The 19024-nt window shown below is 44.9% G+C and overlaps 1 protein-coding gene across 9 annotated transcripts in view; it reads right to left on the minus strand.

The window, feature by feature from the left end:
* The window catches only part of LOC119953034 (endonuclease V-like), a 110571-nt gene that overhangs the window by 80191 nt on the left and 11356 nt on the right, over positions 1-19024 (minus strand). For all 9 annotated transcript variants that reach the window (XR_005457943.1, XR_005457942.1, XM_038776815.1 and 6 more), the window contains 2 exons: positions 17142-17181; positions 3731-3843 (listed from right to left, as the gene is read on the minus strand). Coding sequence is in view for 7 of the 9 variants with exons in the window: in XM_038776815.1 (XP_038632743.1) it covers positions 3731-3843; positions 17142-17181 (153 nt within the window). In the remaining 2 variants the exon portion in view is untranslated. The remainder of the gene's footprint in view (positions 1-3730; positions 3844-17141; positions 17182-19024) is intronic.

A 19024-nucleotide genomic window follows, 5' to 3' on the forward strand; every position in this document is an offset into this window, starting at 1 on the left:
TGGATGAGGAGATATGGTAACAGCATCGGAACATGGTTTCCAGGATGTCATTTCACATAGTTATATTTACCTATATAGGGAGGCAGCTACATGAAGATCGAGACAAAGGGGCAGCCCGTGATTTTCCCAACTTAACCATTAATTTCTAATATGCCAACGTGGCCTCATTTGAGAGAACAAAGGAAAAGCATAGTGGCAAGCGAGCGGAGTGCAGAGTAAGACAGGGAAAGAATGGGCAGAGAGCGGGCGAGGGAAAAACAGACAGTAATTCCCAGGAGGGGGATCACCACACGCGCGGGAAAACTAGCGCTGGGAGCATGCAGCAGATAAAGCCTGCAGGAGGGTGGAGCCATGCCTGAAAGTAACGGTCTTCGGGTATCGGATCAGCCAGATCTCTTCATGGGGAGGTGGGCGACGCCCTTGTCATTTCCTCCCTGATTGCCCGCCATAGATTCCTTCTCAGTTGGTGATCAGCAGCACCACCTAAAGCTGCAGACTGGCTGGCTGACCTATGAGAAGTTCTCCAGATGGAGAAAATCAAATTCGCCATCCGAGGATTCCTCAAAACATGGGAGCCATTCACCAGACTGTTCCAGGGCCTATTTGTGGCCAAAAAACAAATAAATAAGTAGCCAAGAGCCTGGGGAAAGTAGCCAGGACATGATAGAAGATTGGATTGGATTTGTTTATTGTCACGTGTACCGAGGTACAGTGAAAAGTATTTTTCTGCGAGAAGCTCAACAGATCATTAAGTACATGGGAAGAAAAGGGAATAAAAGAAATACATAATAGGGCAATACAAGGTACACAATGTAATTACATAAGCACCGGCATTGGATGAAGCATACAGGGGTGTAGTGTTAATGAGGTCAGTCCGTAAGAGGGTCATTTAGGAGTCTAGTAACAGCGGGGAAGAAGCTATTTTTGAATCTGTTTGTGCGTGTTCTCAGACTTTTGTATCTCCTGCCCGATGGAAGAAATTGGAAGAATGAGTAAGCCGATGGGAGGGGTCATTGATTATGCTGCCGCTTTCCCCAGGCAGCGGGAGACGTAGATGGAGACAATGGATGGGAGGCAGGGATGGGAGAGGGAAGAGAGGGATGACCGGGGAGGGGAGGGAGCAAGAGGGGGTAGCCAAAACCAGCAGGAATGAAAGGGGAGTAGCAGAGAAGGGGGGGACAGGGAGGGAGGAAGGGGAGGGAAGGAGAACAACAGAGGGGAGTCAGAAGGGAGGTAAAAGGAGGGAACACAAACTGGGAGGGGGGGTGGGGGAAAGAGTGCAGGAAATGACAACTACAGCAAGGCGAAGGAACAGGAAGAAGGAACAACAGATAGCCAGAGCTGAGGCAAATGGATAAAAACAACAAAAAAAATCACCGAGAGATGCAAGTGACATCAGGGGCACCACCGAAGTGCCCCCTCCACCTGCTCTTGTTTTGTTTTGTATAAAATAAAGAGAAAGGGGGAAGCGAAAGGCCCCCTTTTCTACTATGTGTTATGACATTTTTTTTACTTCCTGTTTTGTTTTTGGTTTTTCTGTGTGTACATTTGTAAGAATATCATGTGTAAAACCTGCTAAAAACATTTTTAAAAAACATTTGCAATGTGCCTCCTTGTCAAAAACATTTTGAAACATTAACTGCATCTAATGAATTTCTCTGATCCTCAATGGCAAAATACCTTCAAAAACAATTCCAGGAAGTGCAGATATACCTTCAAAAACAATTCCAGGAAGTGCAGATATACCTTCAAAAACAATTCCAGGAAGTGCCAGTATACTTTCAAAAACAATTCCAGGAAGTTAGAGAACCAAAGTTAAAATTACTCTCTTATGTTTCGAGGTATGTTCCTTCACACTGAATTACTGAGTTATATATGCCACTTACCAGTGCACAGGGATCTCCTAATTCTAGTGGTTAAAATATGTCAGTAAAAGTTCTCTTATTGCTAACCCCAGACCCCTTAAAATTCACTAGTATAGATGCTTGTTAAGAACAGTTAATCTAGTTAGAATAAGATCGGCATCATTCACACAATACCAAACTTCACCCTGCAGTCTTCGGAAGTTTCATTACCATTGCTGAATCCCCTACCATCGTCCATATTTGCAAAGGTCATAAACTTAACTGGACCAGTGTACAGTGGCTACAAGATCAGGTCAGGACTCTTCAAAGTCTGCCCTCAACTACCCACCCCCACCTCCCTCAGCCACCCCTCCTATTTCACAGGGACTCCCCGGTTCCTCTCGGCTTCCCCCAGACTCGGCCCCACTCGAGCCCGGCTCTTCTTGGATTCCACTGGACCTGGCCTCGACTCCTCACGGGCCCTGGCCAGACCGACTGCGGGACTCCAGCAGGAGTCCCATGGGACCCAATTCGGGAACCCCTGCCCTATACCAGCTGGACTGCAGCTGTTCAAGAATGTGGCTCACCTCTGGCTTCTCCACTGCAGCTCGGGATGGGCAATAAATGTTGGCCTTGCCAGTGATGTTCACATCCCGGTAGTAAATTTTAAAAAGCCAAACTGGCTTGGTGGTAACATTTCCATCTCTGAACGGAAAGACCATTGTGGATTCAGGCCCCTGAGATTTGAGCACATACTCTTGTGTCACTTCAGTACCGAGGATGTGCAGCATCTCCGGGGACACTGCCTTTTGGTTGAGATGATAAAGCAAGACCTCTTTTGTCCTACTTGCTGGATATAAATTAGTCCATTCAAAGCGCAGCAAGGGGAGTTGTTCTGGTGTCCTGGCCAATCAATACATTAAGACAAACAATCTGGTGATTTATCTCACTCCTGTTTGTGCAACTTGGGTGTAAATTGGCCGTTTTGTTCCCCTACATTACACATAAAAGTGAATCACTGGCTGTGTCATGGTTTGAAACATGCTGAGGTCATGAGCGATGCACGGTCCCAACCTACTTCAGCGGAAAGTTCAATTGCCATTGTGGCCCACCGTCATTTTGAGCGAGCCTGCCATCTGAAACTGCTCAAATTAACAGCAACTTGCTGAGATCGGCAACTCAGCTCATTAACCTGGACTGGATCTCAACTCCGAACCAGCGCGTAAAAGGTTACTGTGTAAATCTGCTGCAACATCCAACCACACCATTCAAAATAAATCTGATATTAGCAGCTAATATAATTCTTCTGGTTCTGTGATTCAAATAGGAAAACTTAAAACATATGTTTCTATTTACTTATGAGTTCCATCTGGAGATAAGATACTGGCGATGACACACTTACAGCCGCTACAAGAACAAGCTTTATCTTTGTACAGCAACCAATGCTAAATTTTGAAACAAGGTATTTAGAATGGGGAGTGAGGAAACAGCAGAGTAAGCCCCTGCAGTGGAGTAATTTGAATCAATTTTGTGGGGACATATGACATGTATTTGTGGAGTTTGCAGGCCACAGGGCTGGTATAAAGAACGTTAGATTTCCTCATTCATTATATTCACAGGATAAACTGCAGAACTGCAATATGATTATATTATTAATGTTTGTGCTTAAATCCTGCTTTCAGATTTTAAATTTATCATACCGCATGGTTATTAATGCTGTCACCCTTTATAAGGAAGTACTTCCTTCTGCAATTGCTTTTGTGACTGTAACAAATGCTGGAGTCAGATTGAATTCAGATTGAAATTCCTGGTTTTAGGGTATCTAACTTCAGTGATATGTGATATTCCAGTGCAGCTAAACTCAGAGGTACATGATTCTTTCATACCTTTTCCTTTAGCAGATCCTTTTCTTCCAGACCATCCACATGCAGCAGGTTCTTCGCAACCCCAATACATGGCAAATCTGTGAGGACACCCAAGTGGCAGGCCACACCGAATTCTGTTGACACCCCCCCAAAATAAAATCACGAAAGCAGTAATAAATACACATGTAGAGCACTGTCTGTGAGGAACTGAATACTAACTTTTTAAAAATAAATTTAGAGAAATTTAGAGGAAAGGAGCAGTCACCTTGTTGGGAGTTTTCTATAGGCCCCCCAATAGCAGCAGAGATGTGGAGGAACAGATTGGGAAACAGATTTTGGAAAGGTGCAGAAGTCACAGGGTAGTAGTCATGGGCGATTTCAACTTCCCAAACATTGAGTGGAAACTCTTTAGATCAAATAGTTTGGATGGGGTAGTGTTTGTGCAGTGTGTCCAGGAAGCTTTTCTAACACAGTATGTAGATTGTCCGACCAGAGGGGAGGCCATATTGGATTTAGTACTTGGTAATGAATCAGGGCAGGTGATAGATTTGTTAGTGGGGGAGCATTTTGGAGGTAGTGACCACAATTCTGTGACTTTCACTTTAGTAATGGAGAGGGATAGGTGCGAGCAACAGGGCAACGTTTATAATTGGGGGAAGGGTAAATACAATGCTGTCAGACAAGAATTGAAGTGCAGAAGTTGGGAACATAGGCTGTCAGGGAAGGACACAAGTGAAATGTGGAACTTGTTCAAGGAACAGGTACTGCGTGTCTTTGATATGTATGTCCCTGTCAGGCAGGGAAGAGATGGTCGAGTGAGGGAACCATGGTTGACAAGAGAGGTTGAATGTCTTGTTAAGAGGAAGAAGGAGACTTATATAAGGCTGAAGAAACAAGGTTCAGACAGGGCGCTGGAGGGATACAAGATAGCCAGGAGGGAACTGAAGAAAGGGATTAGGAGAGCTAAGAGAGGGCATGAAAAATCTTTGGCGGGTAGGATCAAGGAAAACCCCCAAGGCCTTTTACACATATGTGAGAAATAAGAGAATGACTAGAGCGAGGGTAGGTCCGATTAAGGACAGTAGCGGGAGATTGTGTATTGAGTCTGAAGAGATAGGAGAGGTCTTGAACAAGTATTTTTCTTCAGTATTTACAAACGAGAGGGGCCATATTGTTGGAGAGGACAGCGTGAAGCAGACTGATAAGCTTGAGGAGATACTTGTCAGGAAGGAAGATGTGTTGCGCGTTTTGAAAAACTTGAGGATAGACAAGTCCCCCGGGCCTGACGGGATATATCCAAGGATTCTATGGGAAGCAAGAAATGAAATTGCAGAGCCGTTGGCAATGATCTTTTCGTCCTCGCTGTCAACAGGGGTGGTACCAGAGGATTGGAGAGTGGCGAATGTCGTGCCCCTGTTCAAAAAAGGGAATAGGGATAACCCTGGGAATTACAGGCCAATTAGTCTTACTTCGGTGGTAGGCAAAGTAATGGAAAGGGTACTGAGGGATAGGATTTCTGAGCATCTGGAAAGGCATTGCTTGATTAGGGATAGTCAGCACGGATTTGTGAGGGGTAGGTCTTGCCTTACAAGTCTTATTGAATTCTTTGAGGAGGTGACCAAGCATGTGGATGAAGGTAAAGCAGTGGATGTAGTGTGCATGGATTTTAGTAAGGCATTTGATAAGGTTCCCCATGGTAGGCTTATGCAGAAAGTAAGGAGGCATGGGATAGTGGGAAATTTGGCCAGTTGGATAACAAACTGGCTAACCGATAGAAGACAGAGAGTTGTGGTGGATGGCAAATATTCAGCCTGGAGCCCAGTTATCAGTGGCGTACCGCAGGGATCAGTTCTGGGTCCTCTGCTGTTTGTGATTTTCATTAATGACTTGGATGAGGGAGTTGAAGGGTGGGTCAGTAAATTTGCAGATGATACGAAGATTGGTGGAGTTGTGGATAGTGAGGAGGGCTGTTGTCGGCTTCAAAGAGACATAGATAGAATGCAGAGCTGGGCTGAGAAGTGGCAGATGGAGTTTAGCCCTGACAAGTGTGAGGTTGTCCATTTTGGAAGGACAAATCTGAATGCGGAATACAGGGTTAACGGTAGGGTTCTTGGCAATGTGGAGGAGCAGAGAGATCTTGGGGTCTATGTTCATAGTTCTTTGAAAGTTGCCACTCAAGTGGATAGAGCTGTGAAGAAGGCCTATGGTGTGCTAGCGTTCATTAGCAGAGGGATTGAATTTAAGAGCCGTGAGGTGATGATGCAGCTGTACAAAACCTTGGTCAGGCCACATTTGGAGTACTGTGTGCAGTTCTGGTCACCTCATTTTAGGAAGGATGTGGAAGCTTTGGAAAAGGTGCAAAGGAGATTTACCAGGATGTTGCCTGGAATGGAGAGTAGGTCATACGAGGAAAGGTTGAGGGTGCTAGGCCTTTTCTCATTAGAACGGAGAAGGATGAGGGGCGACTTGATAGAGGTTTATAAGATGATCAGGGGAATAGATAGAGTAGACAGTCAGAGACTTTTTCCCCGGGTGGAACACACCATTACAAGGGGACATAAATTTAAGATAAATGGTGGAAGATATAGAGGGGATGTCAGAGGTAGGTTCTTTACCCAGAGAGTAGTGGGGGCATGGAATGCACTGCCTGTGGTAGTAGTTGAGTCGGAAAATTTATGGACCTTCAAGCGGCTATTGGATAGGTATTTGGATTAGAGTAGAATAAGGGAGTGTAGGTTAACTTCTTAAGGGCAGCACGGTAGCATTGTGGATAGCACAATTGCTTCACAGCTCCAGGGTCCCAAGTTCGATTTCGACTTGGGTCACTGTCTGTGTGGAGTCTGCACATCCTCCCCGTGACTGCGTAGGTTTCCTCCGGGTACTCCGGTTTCCTACCACAGTCCAAAGATGTGCAGGTTGGGTGGATTGGCCATGAAAAATTGTCCAAAATTCTATGATTAACCTAGAACAAAAGTTCGGCGCAACATCGTGGGCCGAAGGGCCTGTTCTGTGCTGTATTTCTCTAAAAAACCCAATTTTTTTCCAATTAAGGGGCAATTTAGCGTTGCCAATCCACCTACCCTGCACATCTTTGTGCTGTGGAGACTAAACCCACGCAAACACAGAGAGAATGTGCAAACTCCACATGGACAGTTACCCAGAGCAAGGATCGAACCTGGGACCTCGGCGCCGTGAGGCCGCAATGCTAACCACTGCGCCACCGTGCTGCCCTATCATAGACCTTTCTTGAAGGATTTTTTTTTTGCAATATATAAAATGAGAGGTTCTTCGAAAAGAGAAACCACACCCCTAGGATTTTCCTTCTGTGCCAACCTATAATTGTAAGAGTCAGAATTTATTCTCTGTTTCTCATGAGAATGATAGTTTGGCCGCGAGCAAAAGGCCACAATGACTCAACTTCCTGCCATATGTTTTGGGCCACAGCGACTCAATTTACACACACAAACCCCAAGTTGATTCACCTTCCATTTGCTCTGACTGTTCACCCCCTGGGGGCCACCTGATCCTTTCTGTCAAGACCTATCATGACATGACTTCACTGGCCTGACTTTTAATACATTTGTAATTTGTTGATGCTGAGAGGTGTGAATTGATGCATTTTGGTAGAAGGAATCGGAAGAAACTATGTAAAGAATTTTAAAAGCATAGGAACTGAGACCTAAACTTGCATAAATCTTTGAAGGAACCAGGGCAAGTCAAGTGTATTTAATAAAAGCGTAGAGAAAGAAGGTTCTCTCACCTGATGAAGGAGCTACGCTCCAAAAGCTAGTGATTCCAAATAAAAATGATCTTTGATATTTTAAAAACAGATCAATTTTATCAGTTCTGTCGAGTTCAACCATTCAAAATAGTGGTTTCCCAGGAACAGTGGCTCCTTAACATAGAACAGTACAGCACAGAACAGGCCCTTCGGCCCTCGATGTTATGCCGAGCAATGATCACCCTACTCAAACCCACGTATCCACCCTATACCGGTAACCCAACAACCCCCCCCTTAACCTTACTTTTTAGAACACTACGGGCAATTTAGCATGGCCAATCCACCTAACTGAACTGAAATCATGGTTTCAGAGGGAATGTCGTCAGAACAGCTCGGCAAAGGCGGAGATACAAAACTTACATTTTAAAAAATATTAAATATTTGAAAAAAACTTTTCCAAACAAAAACCATTGTCACTAGGCTTTCCTTCTCCTTTAAGCAGAAACGCTTGGACTGGTAGAAAAAGTCTCCCTTACATGTTTTTTGAAATAATAATCTTTATTGCCACAAGTAGGCATACGTTAACACTCAATGAAGTAATTGTGAAAAGCCCCCTAGTCGCCACATTCCGCCACCTGTTCGAGTACACAGGCAGAATTTACAATGTCCAAATTATCCAACAGCACGTCTTTTGGGACTTGTGGGAGGAAACCGGAGCACCCGGAGGAAACGCACGCAGCCACAGAGAGAACGTGCAGACTCCACACAGAGTCTGTGACCCATGCCGGGAATCGAACCTGGGACCCTGGAGCTGTTAAGCAAATGTGCTACCCACTGTGCTACTGTGCCGAATTTTGCAGAATAAAGTAAGCTTCCCCAAACATTCAGGTTGAGTTTCTTGTTCACAGTCCCATTTTGAAATGATTTTCCCCTTCTATTAAGCCTCTTTCTCACATACATTATTCTGTGATGACAACAGCAGATTGGTAATCATCTCCTGGTACTCTGCCAATGTTTTATTGAGGTACAAGGAGATAAGAATGCGCCACAATTTCTGCCTCCTCTTTAAAAGAGGAAACATTTAGCTTCATCCGACATGTTTTAGCAGAGATTGCTGTGTGAGGAATAAGAAGAAGCCTGTATGCTTTCTAAAAATTCATTTACAGGATGTGGGTGTTCCTGGTTGGGCCGGCATTTATTGCCCATCCCCAGTTGCCAATCAGAAGGTGGTGGCGAGTTGCCTTCGAAATTGCTGCAGTCCCGGAGGTGTAGGTACACCCACAGTGCTGATAGGGAGGGAGTTCCAGGATTTTGAGCCAGCGACAGGTGATATATTTCCAAGTCAGGGTGGTGAGTGACTTGGAGGGGAACCTCCAGGTGGTGAGGTTCTCAGGTATATGCTGCTCTTGTCCGTCTAGATGGTAGAGGTCGCTGGTTTCAAAGGTACTGCCTAAGGAACCTTGGTGAGTTCTTGCAGTGCATCTCGTAGATGGTAACATGACTGCCCTGTTTGTCGGTGGTGGAGGGATTGAATGTTTGTGGAAGGGGTAGCAATCAAGTGGGCTGCTTTGTCCAGGATGGTGTTGAGCCTCTGGAGTGTTGGAGTTGCCCTTATCCAGGCAAGTATTCCATTACACTCCTGACTTGTGCCTTGTAGATAGTGGGCAAGCTTTGGGGGTTCAGGAGGAGAGTTACTTGCCTTAAGATTCCAAGTCTTTGACCTGCTCTGGTAGCCACAGTATTAATATGGCTAGACCAGTTCAAATTCTGATCAATGATAACCCCCAGGATGTTGACGGAGGGGGATTCAGCGATGGTAATGCCATTGAATGCCAAGGGACGATGGTTAGATCCTTTCTTGTAGGAGATGGTCACTGCCTGGCACTTGTGTGGCGTGAACGTAACTCGTCAGCCTAAGCCTGGATATTGTCTAGATTTTGCTGCATTTGGACATGGACTGCTTCATTATCTGAGAAGTCGTGAATGGTGCTGAACACTGTGCAGTCATCCGCAAACATCCCCACTTCTGATCTTATGATGGAAGGGAGGTCATTGATGAAGCAGTTAAGATAGTTGGGCCTAGGGCACATTACCCTGCGGAACTCCTGCAGTAATGTCCTGAAGCTGAGATGATTGACCTCCAACCGCCACAATCATCTTTCTTTGTGCCAGGTATGACTCCAACCAACAGAGAGATTTCCCCCTGATTCTCATTGACCCCAGTTTTGCTGGGGGCCCTTGATGCCACACTCGGCCAAATGCTGCCTTTATATCAAGGGCAGCCACTCTCACCTCACCTCTGGCATTCAGCTCTTTTGTCCATGTTTCAACCAAGGCTGTAATGAGGTCAGGGGCTGAGGTGACCCAGGCGGAAGCCAAACAGAGCTTCCGTGAGCAGGTTATTGCTGAGCAAGTGCCACTTGATTGCACTGTTGATGACTCCTTCCTCACTTTGTTCAGAATGGAGTAGACTGATTAGATGGGTTGGATTTGTCCTGTTTGTGTACAGGACACATCTGGGCAATTTTTCACATTGCAAGGTAGATGCCAGTGTTGTAGAATACTGGAACAGCTTGGCTAGGGGTGCAGCAAGTTCTGGAGTACAATTCTTCAGTACTATGGTCAGGAAATATTGTCAGGGCCCATTAACTTTGCAGTATCCAGTGCCTTCAACCGTTTCTTGATATATAAGAACATAAGAACTAGGAGCAGGAGTGGGCCATCTGGCCCCTCGAGCCTGCTCCGCCATTCAATTAGATCATGGCTGATCTTTTGTGGACTCAGCTCCACTTTCCGGCCCGAACACCATAACCCTTAATCCCTTTATTCTTCAAAAAACTATCTATCTTTACCTTAAAAACATGAAATGAAGGAGCCTCAACTGCTTCACTGGGCATGGAATTCCATAGATTCACAACCCTTTGGGTGAAGAAGTTCCTCCTAAACTCAGTCCTAAATCTACTTCCCCTTATTTTGAGGCTATGCCCCCTAGTTCTGCTGTCACCCGCCAGTGGAAACAACCTGCCCGCATCTATCCTATCTATTCCCTTCATAATTTTAAATGTTTCTATAAGATCCCCCCTCATCCTTCTAAATTCCAACGAGTACAGTCCCAGTCTACTCAACCTCTCCTCATAATCCAACCCCTTCAGCTCTGGGATTAACCTAGTGAATCTCCTCTGCACACCCTCCAGTGCCAGTACGTCCTTTCTCAAGTAAGGAGACCAAAACTGAACACAATACTCCAGGTGTGGCCGCACTAACACCTTATACAATTGCAACATAACCTCCCTAGTCTTAAACTCCATCCCTCTAGCAATGAAGGACAAAATTCCATTTGCCTTCTTAATCACCTGTTGCACTTGTAAACCAACCTTCTGTGACTCATGCACTAGCACACCCAAGTCTCTCTGAACAGCGGCATGCTTTAATATTTTATCGTTTAAATAATAATCCCGTTTGCTGTTATTCCTACCAAAATGGATAACCTCACATTTGTCAACATTGTATTCCATCTGCCAGACCCGAGCCCATTCACTTAACCTATCCAAATCCCTCTGCAGACTTCCAGTATCCTCTGCACTTTTCGCTTTACCACTCATCTTAGTGTCATCTGCAAACTTGGACACATTGCCCTTGGTCCCCAACTCCAAATCATCAATGTAAATTGTTAACAATTGTGGGCCCAACACGGATCCCTGAGGGACACCACTAGCTACTGATTGCCAACCAGAGAAACACCCATTTATCCCAACTCTTTGCTTTCTATTAATTAACCAATCCTCTATCCATGCTACTACTTTACCCTTAATGCCATGCATCTTTATCTTATGCAGCAACCTTTTGTGTGGCACCTTGTCAAAGGCTTTCTGGAAATCCAGATATACCACATCCATCGGCTCCCCGTTATCTACTGCACTGGTAATGTCCTCAAAAAATTCCACTAAATTAGTTAGGCATGACCTGCCTTTTACGAACCCATGCTGCGTCTGCCCAATGGGACAATTTCTATCCAGATGCCTCGCAATTTCTTCCTTGATGATAGATTCCAGCATCTTCCCTATTACCGAAGTTAAACTCACTGGCCTATAATTTCCTGCTTTCTGCCTACCTCCTTTTTAAAACAGTGGCGTCACGTTTGCTAATTTCCAATCCACCGGGACCACCCCAGTCTAGTGAATTTCGGTAAATTATCACTAGTGCATCTGCAATTTCCCTAGCCATCTCTTTTAGCACTCTGGGATGCATTCCATCATGCCAGGAGACTTGTCTACCTTTAGCCCCATTAGCTTGCCCATCACTCCCTCCTTAGTGATAACAATCCTCTCAAGGTCCTCACCTGTCATAGCCTCATTTCTATCAGTCGCTGGCATGTTATTTGTGTCTTCCACTGTGAAGACCGACCCAAAAAACCTGTTCAGTTCCTCAGCCATTTCCTCATTTCCCATTATTAAAACTCCCTTCTCATCCTCTAAAGGACCAATATTTACCTTAGCCACTCTTTTTTGTCTTATATATTTGTAAAAACTTTTACTGTCTGTTTTTATATTCTGAGCAAGTTTACTCTCATACTCTATCTTACTCTTCTTTATGGCTTTTTTAGTAGCTTTCTGTTGCCCCCTAAAGATTTCCCAGTCCTCTAATCTCCCAGCAATCTTTGCCACTTTATATGCTTTTTCCTTCAATTTGATACTCTCCCTTATTTCCTTAGATATCCACGGTCGATTTTTCCTCTTTCTTCCGTCCTTCCTTTTTGTTGGTATAAACCTTTGCTGAGCACTGTGAAAAATCGCTTGGAAGGTTCTCCACTGTTCCTCAACTGTTCCACCATAAAGTCTTAGCTCCCAGTCTACCTTAGCTAGTTCTTCTCTCATCCCCTTGTAATCTCCTTTGTTTAAACACAAAACACTAGTATTTGATTTTACTTTCTCACCCTCCATCTGTATTTTAAATTCCACCATATTGTGATCGCTCCTTGCGAGAGGATCCCTAACTATGAGATCATGAATCAATCCTGTCTCATTACACAGGACAAGATCTAGGACCGCTTGTTCCCTCATAGGTTCCATTACATACTGTTCTAGGAAACTATCGCGGATACATTCTATAAACTCCTCCTCACGGTTGCCTTGACCGACCTGGTTAAACCAATCGACATGTAAATTAAAATCCCCCATGATAACTGCTGTACCATTTCTACATGCATCAGTTATTTCTTTGTTTATTGCCTGCCCCACCATCTCGTTACTATTTGGTGGCCGATAGACTACTCCTATCAGTGACTTTTTCGCCTTACTATTCCTGATTTCCACCCAAATGGATTCAACCTTATCCTCCATAGCACCGATGTCATCCCTTACTATTGGCCGGATGTCATCCTTAAATAACAGAGCAACACCACCTGCCTTACCATCCACTCTGTCCTTCCGAATAGTTTGATACCCTCGGATATTTAACTCCCAGTCGTGACCATCCTTTAACCATGTTTCAGTAATGGCCACTAAATCATAGTCATTTACGATGATTTGTGCCACCAACTCATTTACTTTATTCCGAATACTACGAGGATTCAGGTAAAGTACACTTATGTTGGTTTTTTTACCTCTGTTTTGAATCTTAACATCTCCAGTTTTATTCCTTTTGTTATTACTGTGCTCCCCTCAGTCACTGTACCTTGTACTGTCGCCCTTATGGATTTCTGACTATGTCTTCTCTGCCTTGCACTTTTCCCCTTACTTCCTTTTGTTTCCGTCCCTGTTTTACTACCTTCCAACTTCCAGCATTGGTTCCCATCCCCCTGCCACATTAGTTTAAACCCGCCCCAACAGCTCTAGAAAACACCCCCCCTAGGACATCGGTTCCAGTCCTGCCCAAGTGCAGACCGTCCGGTTTGTACTGGTCCCACCTCCCCCAGAACCGGTCCCAATGCCCCAGGAATTTGAATCCCTCCTTCTTGCACCATCTCTCGAGCCACGCATTCATCCTGGATATCATCCAGATATCATCTGGAATGAACCACATTGGCTGGAGACTGACATCTGTGATATTGGGGATCTCTGAAGATCGAGATGGATCACCCCACTCGACACTTCTGGCTGAAATTTGATGCAAATACCAGCTTTTTCCTTTATACAGATGTGCTGGGCTCCCCCATCATTGAGGGCAGGGATATTTGCGGAGTCTCCTCCTCCAATGAGTTGTTTCATTGTCCACTATCACTCACGGCTGGGTGTGGCAGGACTGCAGAGCTTAGGTCTGATGCATTCTCTGTGGAATCGCTTAGCTCTATCACTTGTTGCTTTATGCTGTTTGGCACACAAGGAGTCCTCCTGTGCTGTAGCTTCACCAGGTTGACACCTCATTTGGTGTTGCTCCTGCACTCTTCATTTTAAGTCTTATTTTAAGTACTTACAAAGAATAACTTTTGGAGAACCTCAAGGTATTTCAGAAAATCCATAAAAATATACAAAAACAACATGCGGATGCCAAATTCTTATTGTACAATAAAAATCTGATAGGGTGGAATTTGATCAGCAGTGAGGAATGCAATGAGGACAGAGTGGTCGCATGGCGGAAGAAGAAAGTGCATTTAATTGGATCTTCTAATTAATGGGTGACAAGTGTGGGAGCTGGCCAATAACAGGGAGCAGGCACCATATTTGAAGGGTGGCAGAACTCTTATCCATAGAATCCATAGAATCCATAGACCCTCAGCGGTTCTGCACCAACCCTCTGAAAGAGTACCTTACCTAGGCCCACTCCCCCGCCCTACCACAGTAACCTCACTTAACCAGCACATATTTGAATACTAAAGGGCAATCTAGCATGGTCAAACCACGAAGGAAACTGGTGCACCAGGCAGCACAGTAGTCATCACTGATGCCTCACAGCACCAGAGTCCAAAAGTGTGCAGGTCAGGTGGATTGGCTATGCTGGGGTTACAGGGATAGGGTGGGGGATTGGACCGGTGAGGGCTCTCTTTCCAAGGGTCGGTGCGGTGCTGATGGGCCGAATGGCCTCCTTCTGCACTGTAGTGATTCTACGATCACCCGGAGGAAACCCACTCGGACACTGGGGAAGGTGCAAACTCCACACAGATAGTCACCCAATGTCGGAACCAAACCCGGGTCCCTGTGAGGCACCGGTGCTGACCATTGTGCCACCAGCAAAGGAGACTAAATGGAGGCTAAACAAGAATGGTCATAGTGAAATGGTAGCTGCTAGAGGAGATGAAACCCATTGCAATTTGCAGTGCTCACTCTTTATGCCTCCCTTCCTGTGCATACATAAGATGCACCTCAAAGAGACCCGTGAATTTCTACACCTCCGAGGTGTCTTCCAGGTTTGCCCAACCTCAAGCTCGTCACCTCCCACACCCTCCCTGTACCACAACATTGCTGTTTGTAATGGCTGCCAATGGCTACCGCTGAGCTCCCACATCCCAGCAGTGAGGCTCCAAAGCTCCGTTCTTCACTTCTGCCCCCAAAACAATCTGGAAACTCCGAAAGTTTCCGAAAGCTCTTTAACCAGCTCAATTGCCTGCTTGCTGCCAATGAGCATGGTCGCTGTGCAACCCAGTTGCCCCTGGGAAACCTACACAGTGGTTATAACATGTCAGGCACCCATCCTGACGCATTCCACCACTGTTATGCTGGCTCACCTATACCCCTGTCCATCATAGCAGGTGCGAGAAAATTTTGGCCGACGTGTAAAATGTACAAACGGCAAAACAACAAATGCTACTTTGCGAGTTTTTAAAAAGAATCAGGCTCAAAGTGAATTAATTCCCGTTATGTTCACACACATTTTTCAGATGTCAATAGTTTGAGATTTCATCGGAAACAGTTGTGTTGATGCTGTTGTGACGATAAAGACAAGGAGTGCTATTACTTTATTACGGGCAAGTAACACCTTCTTAACGCATTAGAAGTGTAACCGGAGTGTCTATTGGGAAAACGCACACATCTCACTTGGCTCAACATTCCAGTTGAAAAAGCGAGGGTCCAGTGAATAATGTTTTATTTTTAATTCAGTAAATTGGTTAGGTTGCTCAAGGCCTGCTACAGCTGAGGAAACAAGTGCTGCCCAATTCTGCATCCCTTGCGCCATAATTTTATATTTGTGGTCTTACAACATTCCAGGAGCCTAATTTGCACAATCAAGGAGCCTAAAACCTGTTTCAGGCAGGTGGGCGTTCTGAACTAAATAAGTGCCTGGGTTTGTGCACTCGTGGTCCAGATTGGGTGTGACAGATTGCAATGTAAGATCCAAAGCCCTCACATCTATTTTAAGGGTGCAAAATGGGCTGCCATAAACAGAATCCCTCCTGAGGGTCTACTTATAGGTAGTAACAGTAAATTTGCCACGCGTTCAATTAAACTGTTTTAAATTACTGAGCTTAATCTTTTGTAATAAGGTTTTCGCTCGTGCCGACTGGTGAGCACCTTTCTTCTTTCAATGGTTCGCGATTTTCCTCATGCTCAACGTTTTTTGTGTTGCTGATTGTTTTTTTGTTTTGCTTTGCTGTTCATCACACTTGTGAAAATCCTTTAAATTTCTCTTCAATCACATTCTAACAAAAACCTCACCCCCCATTCCCGAAAACGTAATTGATAGTTTCTCCTCCGCGTCATTGCACATCTTTATAAGTGACAATACGTCTAATTTCAAGCCCCAATTCGCACCCGTCTCCAATGTGAGCGGGCAGCGAACAACACTGTCATTTTTAACTCCACAGGTCTCTCATGTAACTCCTTAAAACAGGTGGAACAATAACTACTAACATGCAACCTGCCAATTCAATGTATCAATTCCGCCCCTCCCTACCCCATTTCCTGGGCTCAGAATCATTCAAGGAAACACTAGATTGTCTAGGGGTAGCACAGTGGTTAGCATTGCTGCCTCACAGCCCAGGGACCCGGGTTCCATTCCAGCCTTGGGTCATTGTTTGTACGTTCTCCCCGTGACTGCGCGGATTTCCTCCGGATGCTCCGGTTTCCTCCCACAGCCCAAAGATGTGCTGGTTATAGCTGGTATGGCCATGCTAAATTGTCCCTTAGTGTCCAAAACGTTAGGCGGGGGTTACTGGGTCTCGGGGATAGCGTGGGGGACTGGGCCATGGTAGGGTGCTCTTTCAGAGGGTCGGTGCAGACCCGATGGACCAAATGGCCTCCTTCTGCACTGTAGGGATTCTATGATTCCAGATCTGACTTAAGGCCAAATGCTCCAAAGCACAAGTGAAAATTCTGGGATATACAAGGAAAACCGCTCAAAACAACACGAACTGGGCTTCCAGCTCTGGGGTATCAGTGAACAAGATCATGGGAGAACTACTAATGACTGTTCTGAAATAGGGACTGATTAAAGGCACAAACAGATTGATGAGTTCCAGCATGCAGAGGATAATGGAAACATATTGGCAAGCTTGGCAGAGGATATTATTATTTGTTTTTAAATTAATAGGATAACACCTCATATCTTACAGATATGTGAATATGACACTCACACAGGCACCAACATGTTCACTTTTGAGAGAAGCCCACTGTCAGTGCGAGGAAAATTTCAGTGATGAAATTTGTTTAAAATCTGCATAATGGTCGAATCATTAGCGCCGTAAGGTTAATGCTCAGATGGATGGATTTACAGGTGGCGCCACAATATAAATGATGTGCAAATAGCTAACACATATTCACAAAAGGTGGGGCTGCTTACCTCGGTGGTGCAAGATTCCATTTCCATCTGCAAAAATAACCTAAATATTAATAAATAATGTTAATTAAATAGATTGACATTGGACTGCTGCAATGTTATATTAACAGCCATAAAAAAATCTGCAAGCTATAAGCCTGCAGACTTCAAACCTGGTGAGCTTCAATAAGTTTAACTAGAATTTATGTTGCACATTTAAGCTCTTTTTAAACAGTTCATTACTCCCTTTGGATCAATTTATTTTTCTTTTAAAATTCCGATGATTTTTGTTATCATTTGCTCACATGAAATCTTCATGCCTTGCAACGCTGTATTGAAATATATGTGATAATGATGATTTTACCTGCGATACATACTATGAAAAATAATGTGGTAGTACAGCAGGTCTTCTCATAGGGTTCAGTACACCGTCAGCCCTACGTCACACTATCAATTATAGTCTTCTGATACATATCATTATTTTCATTTTCAAACAGCATCATAAAACATTCACACCAAACAAATAGACTGCTGGACCACCCCACATCACCAAGAAAGTGAATTTCAACCCAAAAAGTCACTATCATTTAGGCAGTACAAGTGGATAGCACTGTGGCTTCACAGCGCCAGGATCCCAGGTTCGATTCCCCACTGGGTCACTGTCTGTGCGGAGTCTGTACGTTCTCCCCGTGTCTGCATGGGTTTCCTCTGGGTGCTCCGGTTTCCTCACGCAATCCAAAGACGTGCAGGTTAGGTGGATTGGCCATGATAAATTACCCTTAGTGACCAAAAAGGTTACGAGGGGTTATTGGCTACGGGGATAGGGTGGAAGTGAGGGCTTAAGTGGATTGGTGCAGACTCGATGGGCCAAATAGCCTCCTTCTACACTGTATGTTCTATCATGCTCATTTGTTATAAATAATAAAAATTGCTCTTGGTGACTTTAAGGCACTAATCTAATTTTAGGTTTCATTCATCAACTACTCAAGCTTTCTCCCTATATTTTATCACATTGCGTGAACACTTCAATTCCATTACTGTCTTTGGATTCACTCTCCATTATTTTCTACCAACCTTTCCCAATGGTAAATGTTGATCTTATCAGAGATTCACGGGACAAGTTGTCATAGATCATAGATGTTACAGTGCAGGAGGAGGAAATTCGGCCCATCAAGTCCGTACCGGCCCCTGGAAAGAGCACCCTACTTTTCATTTTGCTCGCAAGTAACAGTTTTGTTCATTATAAAGGATTTTGGTTTATCAGGTTGACTCCAAGTCTATTTACAATCTAAGTTGACACACTAAAGTCTTTTATCCATGAGGACTCAGAGCACTTACTGTGTGCATCCTTGTTGCACAGGAGGACGGAGTTCTTCCAGTTTGAGACTAAGTGCGTGGTGGGTGGTTCCTGCCCCCCCGACCAGAATAATGGGATCCTGCACCGCATTCTGCGCTTGGAAGGGCGTTAATTATGCACAGGCGAGTTTCCCTCCGACTCTCCTGGTGCGCCGGCAGCTGATGGGTTTGAAGGTCCCGGCGTCTTCTTTAAACACCAGTCTAGCACACTCATGTCACTCTCTCCACGCCCACCCACCTTTACCAGACCGTGCAGGATGCCAGCAAACCGGAGGAAAAAAGCTAGCAGCCTCTGAGGAAGACTGTTCATCGATTCAAACCCCCCCCCCCTCCCAATCACCTGCGAGGTGCCTATGCCCCTCCTGGACCTCTATCCACCACATCTGGAGCTTGCATCCCCTTCCAGTAAATGATCCACTTGTCTGTGAGCTTTCCACGCAGCTTTGGGGCCCAGATTCCTTTCCTCCTTTCCCCCCTCGATTGTCCCTCTAACATACATTGTTCATCTGCTCCATCCACCTCCTTGCCTTTCTGCGTGCCATCGTGAGCCT

Source organism: Scyliorhinus canicula, chromosome 18 (genome assembly GCF_902713615.1).
Source record: "Scyliorhinus canicula chromosome 18, sScyCan1.1, whole genome shotgun sequence".
In the NCBI taxonomy this organism is placed as follows: domain Eukaryota; kingdom Metazoa; phylum Chordata; class Chondrichthyes; order Carcharhiniformes; family Scyliorhinidae; genus Scyliorhinus; species Scyliorhinus canicula.